General features: G+C 35.9%; 1 protein-coding gene across 2 annotated transcripts in view; it reads right to left on the bottom strand.

The window, feature by feature from the left end:
- Positions 1-4080: 4080 nt before the first annotated feature.
- LOC128992650 (probable ubiquitin carboxyl-terminal hydrolase FAF-X) overlaps positions 4081-9986 on the bottom strand; it is a 61429-nt gene continuing 55523 nt past the window's right edge. Inside the window, exons 44-48 of one of the 2 annotated variants that reach the window (XM_054416336.1) lie at positions 8772-8974; positions 8173-8334; positions 7648-7775; positions 5907-6027; positions 4081-4781 (exon numbers count right to left, since the gene is read on the bottom strand). In XM_054416336.1, the coding sequence (XP_054272311.1) occupies positions 5910-6027; positions 7648-7775; positions 8173-8334; positions 8772-8974 (611 nt within the window). In that variant the 3' untranslated portion in view covers positions 4081-4781; positions 5907-5909. Of the gene's footprint in view, positions 4782-5906; positions 6028-7647; positions 7776-8172; positions 8338-8771; positions 8975-9986 lie in introns of both variants that reach the window. The other variant, XM_054416338.1, reaches the window with a different exon arrangement.

The raw sequence follows: 9986 nt of genomic DNA, 5'->3' as shown, positions 1-9986 counted from the left end.
CGTGACTAGTGGGGTGAAAGAAGCATTTCTTGTTTCTGTTATTGTTAAGTATTTTCTCTTCTTCTCTCTTTCTGCATTCTCCAAAACTTTTTCGTATGGGAGGTTCAAGTATGATGGAGCATCAGTGTCAACAACACGTACATCGAATAATGCTTCCGTCTGAACCTCCCATACACCCCTACAAGCAAAGTCTGCTTTTAGTGCTGCAGCATCCAATGACCCTTGCTCAGAGCACCTTCCACTTTGTTCGATTACTGAGTTAGAGATAATTTTGTTAAACTTTGTAAAAATAAATCTACAGTTCTACTGGATAAATTTTGTCAATTGTAGGGTTGTTAAAAAGCCTAATTGTGTGGATTTGCAAATAATTATATAAGTTTGATTTTAATAAACATTTGTAGTAAAAAAGTAAAAAAAAACAATAATACATTAAAAATTGTTTTATTCAAGTTTCTAATTGTAGCCAACTTTACGCTTCCTTTATTGAGTAGGCCTATATTCAAAAAATAAATACGGTAGTACTCATTTTCAGGAAACTGTATTCTCTTTCAGAATGTCACCTTCCACTTTGGTCGATTTACACCATTAGTTATTTGTAAATAAGCTAAGCAAACTCCAAATTAATAGTTAGATCATTCTGAATTAGAGACATTTTTATTCAGCTTTGTAAAACAAAATCTAGAGGTTGGACTGGGCTGATTTTATTAATTAATAGGTCAATGGAAATCTTTATCCATGTAGATTTGAAAATAATTATGAAAGTTTTTTAAAAGATTTATGGCAATAGAGGGTTTGCAGGTATCAAATAGTCGAAGACGGAATGTATCTTCTGATTATATGAAACATGTTTTATTAATTTAACAGCTGATTGTTGTACAGTATTGTTATGAGGTTTCATTGATTTTCAGGATTCATTGGTATTTCTTTGTTTACATGTTGTTGATCACAATTTGCATTTGTGGTTAAGTGTGTTCCTTATGTTATGTGTGTTTCTAAAGCTATGCTTTAATCTGTACCAACAACTATTAGTGAGTAAACAGGTGTAAGCGAATTTCATAACCATTACTTTCCTAAAGACCGTTGTATTTAACCACATTCTCTATTGCTAGTCTTAAATAATTGATAATTGATATATTGCACTAAACCAAACACTGATATTGACCTACAAAGGGAATACAGAAGAGAAACTAATTTCACTACAACAAAGTCTTACTTTAGGACAAAATATCCGTTTGTATTAAGTTTCATGTACAACTCATGAACTCAATGTTTCATATAAAGCAACCAAAGTTTAAATAATGTAAAACTAGCAGCCAGTGTCACTTTGTGACTTCAAAATCTGTGATATATTTGAATTAATTTATAATAATAATTAAATACTTGCGTGTCCTATTAATTCCATTGCATGGGCAATCTCTTGAGTTGCAGTCTCCACGAGTTCGGTAATCGTCTCTTTTGAAAGCGGCAAGACCTTTTATCGGCGACAGTGGTGATCGTCTGCCGCGACTACGGCAACATCGGCGGTCGCCGATCGGCCTTTCGGTTAACCGATTTTATATTCAATCACAGACCTATTTCTCATCCAATGGCAGAAATAAAACGCAGAGCAGCGATCAGATCGGCGAGAATACCGTCACATTTCCGCCCTGTTTGTGTTTAGGTATCCAAAAGTCATAGTTGAACCTTTTCTTGTTTTGTCTTTCCTAGTATTTTTTAAATTCCTCAATCTTAATATTTATAGACAAGTTTTGACAGATAAAAATACACCAAGCTTAATAAAAGAACCCTTATATCTAGGACTAAATCAGTTCAGTTCAGTTTTTAAATCTAGCTTGTAATCATCGACAGTAAAATTTGTCGAACTAATCACGGAATAACGAGGACCAAATTATTTACTCACTCGTTTGCATAGTTCTTCGTGCTTACCTTAGGGAATCTATGATAGAATATTTTAGACTGTCTCCATGAATACATGGAGACAGTCTAAAGTTAAAAAAAATAAAATTTAAAATTCATGAGTTTTTATTTGGCTATTGATACAGACTATGTCAGAACAACGCTTACGAGGCATTCAATCACTTTATTAAAGTACTTTAGTAAAGGTGTCAGCTGTATAAATTAAAAGCAGCACTGTCCGGGTCTGTGGGTGACGTCATACACACGTCTTCGGCAACCTCTTTTTCATTAGCCTTGATCTCGGTATAGTGTAAAGCCTACCGTTAAATCTATCCAAATGCTTAAGCCCTTTTTTCCTATTTTTTTTCTCTATTAATAATTTTTTCAGGTTATTATCAATTATTTCTTCAATAATATATTTATTTCAACACCATAATATGTCAATATTTAACCAAAATAAAACCAAAAATCTGTGTCTTCCTCCTTTAAACTAGTGTAAAAAAAAAAAAAAAAACAGGTGTTGTGTGCAACCCTTAATAAACTCAATAACGCCGTCAACTTCCACCCAAGCCTCTCCCACTAGCTAAGCCACACATTAGCTTAATAAGGATTGCACATACACAGTATTCAAACTTGCGCATGACAAAAGACCTCAATGTTACAACACTCAAACACTCGTCAGTACAATGCCTCAGCCAACTGAGCTACCATGCCACTGACGGCCGAAAGCGACAAGTGCCGCTATAAGCACACTAGCGCTCGCAGGTGAGATTCAACGAAATAATGCCCTGAGCTGTACTCGCGACGCTAACAATTTACAGCCGTTTCAGTGCTAGTTTCAAACTGTCATTGAAATGTTTATGTTACAAGTTATTTGTTTACTAAGTTAACTTTTTTTTAGTTGCCTTGAGTTTTTAAAGTGTTAAAGTATATGTTTACAAAAATATCTATCCCCGGTGTTTGCCTAAATACTATTTTTTGTCCTAGGACGCTAGGCACGAGCCTGGGATTGTTTTTCACATTACTTCAGGCTAGACCTAGGGGTTGCGGCATTATCACTTAGATAAAATCCATTGGTAGGGGAGCGAGCTGGTCTAGTGGTTAGAGAGCGGGACTCTGGTTCCTGGGGTCCCGGGTTCAAACCCCGCCAAATCACCAATGGATTTTATCAAGTGATATTGCCGTAACCCCTAGGTCTAGCCAGAAGTAATGTGAAAAACAATTCCGGGCTTGTGCCTAGCGTCCTAGGACAAAAAAAAAAAAAAAAAATGCGACTGGGCGGGGATCGAACCCGACTGAAGTCCTGCGCTCTAACCACTACACCTCTCCAAATACTACTTCACTTTACAATGTAGTTTTTTCCCTACCCATAAAGGATCTGCGTTAGAACCGAATAACCTTATTTCTGGGTTTGAGAATAGAGTGCAGAGAAAATAAACAGGCCATTTTAAGATAACGGAGATTGAGATACAAAAAAAAAAAAAAAAAAAAAAAACAGAGACCTCAGATAAATGTATAGTATAATCACCCAATGATATAGGGGTACTTTCCAAAAGTAAAAGGCTCGGATGGGCAGGCAATGTGTAGAGGAGAGAAGATACATCAACTTTTAAAAGTGTATTCCAAGGAGTGCCACAAGGTAGATGACCTCTTGAAAGACTGAGAATGAAGTGGAAACGCTAAGTCATGAAAGACATCTCCAGACTAGGACCTACATTAAAAGAGGCAGGGGATAGAAGAGAATAGAAGGCCAGAATCCTCTTAAGGTGTCAGTGGCTAGGGAGGTAAGATAAGGTACCGTAAGTGATAGTGTGCAATGGAAGGTGGTATGTAGCTACTGTACTCAAAACCAGTGTGTGAATCAGCCACCAATCTCACTTCAAGTCTTTTCAGATCAACACAATTGCTGTTTTGTTATAAAATCATCGGATTTAATATGCATATTGTATAGGCTATAATCGGATGAAAGAAATAGTTGGTCTTGTGAAATTTTTGTTTACAAGATATTTTGTCTTTCAAACTGCCAGAATTTGTCTTTATACGTGTAAACTAGCTATTCTGAATTATATTATGTGTTAATTGACTACTCGATTCCCGTTTGTAGGACGGGACAAAAGCTCGTAAATATTTATATTGAGGAGGAAAGGGAATAGTAAAACTCGAGTGAGAAATGATAAAACAAAATATGTACCTTAATTTATTATGAATGTTTCAATAACTTTACACAGTATTTTAATACCCAGACATTAACTGTCTTACGTTCGTCATAACAAAACAATAATAGTCCTAACATTTGGTGGCATCGGATATCAAAGCTAAGTGTATCAAAGCTAGAATGTACAGAATTAAAATCAACAAAATCGTCACCTCGTACTATCACAGGCACCTAAAAATTTACAATATTTATCGATCGACAATAAAAGTACAAAATAGAAATAAAAACGAATACAATTTATTGTACAGTGATGCCGTAGTCATTAATATATTCTTAGCCTACTATCCGACAATTTACATTCTCATTCGCTAGGCATACAAAAAGGCTTTCATCATATAAATATTCATCTAGCTTTGTTAAAAAAATCTCTCATTAATACGTGTTGAAAGACAATTCCAAAAAAAGGAAAACAAACACACAAGGTAGTCTATAATAATAATAGTGGGCATAATAAATATGCTAGGAGTGATAGCTTTAAATAATAAAAACTATATAAATATTTATAAACGAGGCGATTCTCAATATATATATATTATATATATGTTTACAAAAGAAACCGTTGTCAGTGGGCACCATCGAACAAAGGCAATAAAGAATATGATAACAATGATAGTACAGTAGTTTACAAGTGAGTCTGTACACAATCACTGGCTTCTGTGTCTTGCTCGTCCTGCAACAAGAAACAAACTTATCACATCTCAACTCACGAGTCACGTGGTCAAACTTACTTAAATCCTCCAGCTGATGTGTATTATGGTCCGCAATGATGGACATTTTTAACATCGTGTGAAAATTTTTTTTTTAAATGCATTAAAAATAGTAACTAATGTAACTATTAATTATGCTAATGAATTATCAATGAATTCTGTAAATGACGTTAAATAAAAATAAAAGCCAAAAACATACAAATATTTTGCACTTAAGAAGTCATGGCATTCTAAAGTCTGAAATTATTTTTTAGAGAATGTCACAATTTCAAACACAAAACCGGTAACATGAACACGTAAACGACTTTTTGATCTATTGTGTCTTTGCCTGATTGTTGTTTGCATGATTGTTTGTCAGTCATGACAAAACGTCCGCCCATGCCGCGTCGTGTGTAGAACTAGTTCCCGAATATATGTTAATCGTCTGTCAATATGTCTCTTGTTTTATTTATTTAAATGTTAGTGTCTTTGTGTGGTACTCGATGATCTCGCAAGAGTGACATTAAGGCCCTGATGATGAGGTTTTAACCTTGAAACCGGTTGCTCAATACAATAAATTTAGGATCACAGACGGAAACAGGTAATCTTTTACCATTTTAATATTCAAGACTGGACCAAAGAACATCAATATGAAAACAAGTCACTGAAGAATAAAACGGAGCCTAAATATGAAAAATAACTTATTCTGTAGAACAGAATTTTGTCAACAAAGTAAAAAATATTTACAAGAATTGGTCTAGGAGATGGCCTGAAAATGTCATTTTCAGTCACACACACAGTACACAGTCACACACACAGTACACACAGTATACACTTTGCCAGTACACTACTGGAGATCATTGTCAGGTTTTTTTTCCAAATCTTTATTCATGTCTGTAAATCAATATTTACATGAATAGTGTGAACCATAAGGAGCGTTTTGCAGGTTCTAATAATTTTAGGATGGCTAGTTTTGCTGAAACTTCTACTTGCAGTACTTGGCTTATGGGCACACCGTAGTGTACGGTGGAACAGAGTATACACCAACATTCTCCCACTAACAGTTGAGAGGGTATCTTATGATTTGAATGTGTAGTTTGACTACTCACCACTCAGTTAAACTTTTGTTCACAGTTAGCCACGTCTGACACTACCGTGGTCAGTGGCTCAGTCTCCTCTCGTATGCTAACAGCGCCTGTCTCGTCTGTCATGTACTTGTTGTAATACTTCCTGTTGTACAACAAAACAAAACAAGTATGTGAGGTCACAACGTCTTTAAGCTATTACAAAATCCTTAAAAACATTTCTGTATTGGTTACTGAATAATACAGATTACATTTCCTTCGGTTGAAATTAGGGGTCTGCAATACAGAAAAGTTAAGATCATTTTCTTCTCAGGCTTGAATTAAAAAAATATTTTTAATTTTGACACATTGACATTATACAGGGTGAGTTTTAATTGTCCCCCCCCCCAACTTTTTTCTACATTTTTTCAAATATCAATCCCAGACCACTTCCAAACATTGTTGGGTAGTAAGTACTTCATTTTGACAAGGTGGTAATTTCCGGCCGCCATCTTGGATCCGCCATATTGGATGCAAAATATTTTTTTCAAATATAAAGGTGGGGTTGTGACCCAATATTTCAAACTAGATTTTTACCCTGATTACAATACCACAAACCTTTTTTAAAAATCTTGATTCATTCTCAAGTTATGAGGCCTTTTTAAAACTTTATTTTTAGCCCATTTTAACATTGTGCATTTACAAACTAAGACCATAATCTCAAAATAGTGCTAGATAAAGATAAGTATACACTACCAGTCATTGCCAACCTATTTCCACTTGATTATGAATGATGTATTTTTTTCGGCCGCCATCTTGGATCCGCCATTTTGAAATGTGATAAAAATATTTTTAATATAAAAGGGGTGTTGTGACCCATCATTTTGGATTACTTTTTTAAGCTGAACTCAATTCCATGGTCTATTTTTTATTTCATATTTTGATTTTGAAATATTAACATTTTTAACAAAAATATTGCAATGTTTCATAAATAAAACTTGATAACAAAAAATGGATTAAGGCATTGAGTTTAGCTTAAAAAAGTAGTTCAAAATGATGGGTCACAACACACCCTTCATATTTAAAATAATTTATCCCATTTCAAAATGGCGGATCCAAGATGGCGGCCGAAAAAAATACATCATTCATAATCAAGTGGAAATAGGTTGGCAATGACTGGTAGTGTATACTTATCTTTATCTAGCACTATTTTGAGATTATGGTCTTAGTTTGTAAATGCACAATGTTAAAATGGGCTAAAAATAAAGTTTTAAAAAGGCCTCATAACTTGAGAATGAATCAAGATTTTTAAAAACGGTTTGTGGTATTGTAATCAGGGTAAAAACCTAGTTTGAAATATTGGGTCACAACCCCACCTTTATATTTGAAAAAAATATTTTGCATCCAATATGGCGGATCCAAGATGGCGGCCGGAAATCACCACCTTGTCAAAATGAAGTACTTACTACCCAACAATGTTTGGAAGTGGTCTGGGATTGATATTTGAAAAAATGTAGAAAAAAGTTGGGGGGGGGGGTGGGTACAATTAAAACTCACCCTGTATGAAGATGGTCTAATAAGTAACCAGCATTCATGGTTTTCTATCAACAATACCACGCTGGTGCACCGCAGTAATTAAATACATATTTTTGTGACAATATAAAACTTTTTTATTACTTTCAGATTTCTTGGAAATTATGAGACTTTGAATACTTTTATATTATTTAACGCCTCCTAAATTGTATGTGTGTTATTGCGCGGGTCAGGTTAGTCTGCTAGTGCTAACCTTCCCTCCTTGTTGAATGTCCTCCTTCTCCTGTGCTCTCTGCGGCCGTCTGTCCCGGAAGGCGAGACTGGCTCCTCAGGACAACTCTCAGGGTCCTCTGTGTTGTCCTCCACTTCCACCTCTGGCTCCTGCACACACATACACAGCATGTTAAAGAAACCTAAAGAGTTCCTAGTTGCAGGTAAAGAGGAATCCTGTTACACTCCCGTCCAGAATAACCAGAAGGAAATCAAAATCCTGTCTTGTCCCGAATTGTAAATATTATCCTGTCAATTCCTATTAAAAGAAACAAACATTTTAATCTCACTATACCACTGACATGTAACATAACTCTGAAAAGTGAACTGGAAAATCTTTTTAAGAACATGAACACTGTGGTCCAAAGCCAATGCTAAAATTGGCAATCGTATCTCAGAAGAATAGTACAGTCAATTTAACTAGGCTATAATGTTTCGTCTTCATCATAGAGTACACCCTAGTAGTTTTGCTAAAGTAGTACCTATATTGACGAGTTTGATCACTAACCAGTTGCTGTGGATTGGTGACTTCCTCAGGCACCAACTCACAAGCCAGCTCCAGAGTCTTGCGAGCACTGTTGGAGCGCTCTAGGAAGTAACCGTTGGCCGTCTCATTGCTCTGTGCAGGAGGCGACCACGCAGTGTTGTAGCTGTTGCTTACATACGGCCTCTGCTACAACAATTTAGTTCCCATTTCATACTTGATATGAAGTGTTAATAGGAACACTGTGATAGATATGCTCCACTGCAGAAATCGAGCAAGGGAAAGAGGAATTGTAAATTTTACTGTCTGTATCCGGACGGCTAAATATGGAAAGAAATGTACTTTAAGGGGTTGGAAGCGTGGATTTTCGATATATAGAGGTTATTTTCTGTTCGTATATGTAAGGGGTTTTGTACTTTGGATATTCGTTGTTAAAGCGTAATAAATTACCAACGAAAAGACTGAATATTCATTAAATAGAGGGTTTTATACGTATGTTGTATGCTGAAGGGTACACTTTCTATTTGAGTGATATGGTGTTTACACGGGTACTACAAAATATTATTATATAGAGTAATTAGTTATATTGAGAGGATGGATGGCTTAAGGTGATGGACACATACCCTTTCTAACTCGTCCTGCAGCCACTCTACAGAGACATGCCACTTGCGGCGTAACTCTGGCACTGAGGTAACCATATTGTGAGCGGCCGGACACTTGGTGAACAACGTCACTAGACACTTGATACACTGGTAGGCTCGCTTCTGGTAGTGGTTCTTGGCACGCTGGATGATGTCAAACAGTCCGTCCCTCTCGTCTACCATACCTACGAGACAAATATCAAACTGTTACGAATCTGCGGACTATATAGAATTATAAAAGGCCATTACATGATCTGTTAGGATTAGTTATTGATTAGTTATTAGTTATTAGGATTAGTTATTAGTTAGTGATTAGGCTTAGTTACATTTAGAAGAAATGTCTTAAACATATTAAATGGTTTAAATGTACCAATCAAATCATAAACAAATAAAAACTATTTAACATGCATCTTTAAGTTCTTAGATTGGATACAGGTACAAACAAACAAAAATTCATTAATGTTTACATTCTTATGCATAGAATATTTCAGATTTTATATTGGTTTTTGGTTTCGGTTTTAAGTACGGTAACCACAGGTATTATTAAATTCTGGAATTTAAAAACTGGAAACCAAATCCTAAAACTGAGTATCTCAAATGTGATCACAAGAAACACAGCGAAGTTGTGAGCAACTCACACGATTGTGGCGAATTCCCTGTTAATAGCTCGCATTGGTGATCACATCTTGTGATTGCCGCAAAATATGCGATGATTTTCCTTGATCTTGGTAATATCCGTTATGATTTCTCATGGTTCCGAATCTTGCCTCGTTCGCGGAAAACGGTGATGATGTCTACACTACGGCGAGAGATGTTCGTGATTTTGCCACGATCACGCAAGACAACGACCTTTCCGTGACCGCAAGAGTCGATGATGATGCCTACACGGCTGCAGAAGATAACAGCATTTTGCCGCGATTGGAGACGATTTTAAGACAATAATGTCTACATGACTGCAAGAGATGTTCATGATGTACATCTCTGATCCTATTTTTCAACTATCTCAAAATTGTTTGATGATTTCCCGTGTCTGCAGCAGTGCCGTGATCATTATTTGCGCTCGTGGCAACCCCAGAATAGCAGCTACGTTGTGAGCATCTCACATCATTGCGGCAAAATCCAGGATAGGTTTAATACGATTAAAACATAAGGCAACAGAAGTGAAGTGTTTCTAGCTAGTGCGGCAACATCCATGAT

The sequence above is a fragment of the Macrosteles quadrilineatus genome, unplaced genomic scaffold (genome assembly GCF_028750875.1).
Source record: "Macrosteles quadrilineatus isolate MER2022 unplaced genomic scaffold, UCM_ALF_1.0 Scaffold_4__1_contigs__length_99947679, whole genome shotgun sequence".
NCBI lineage: Eukaryota > Metazoa > Arthropoda > Insecta > Hemiptera > Cicadellidae > Macrosteles > Macrosteles quadrilineatus.
This window is presented reverse-complemented; position numbering and strand designations above follow the sequence as displayed.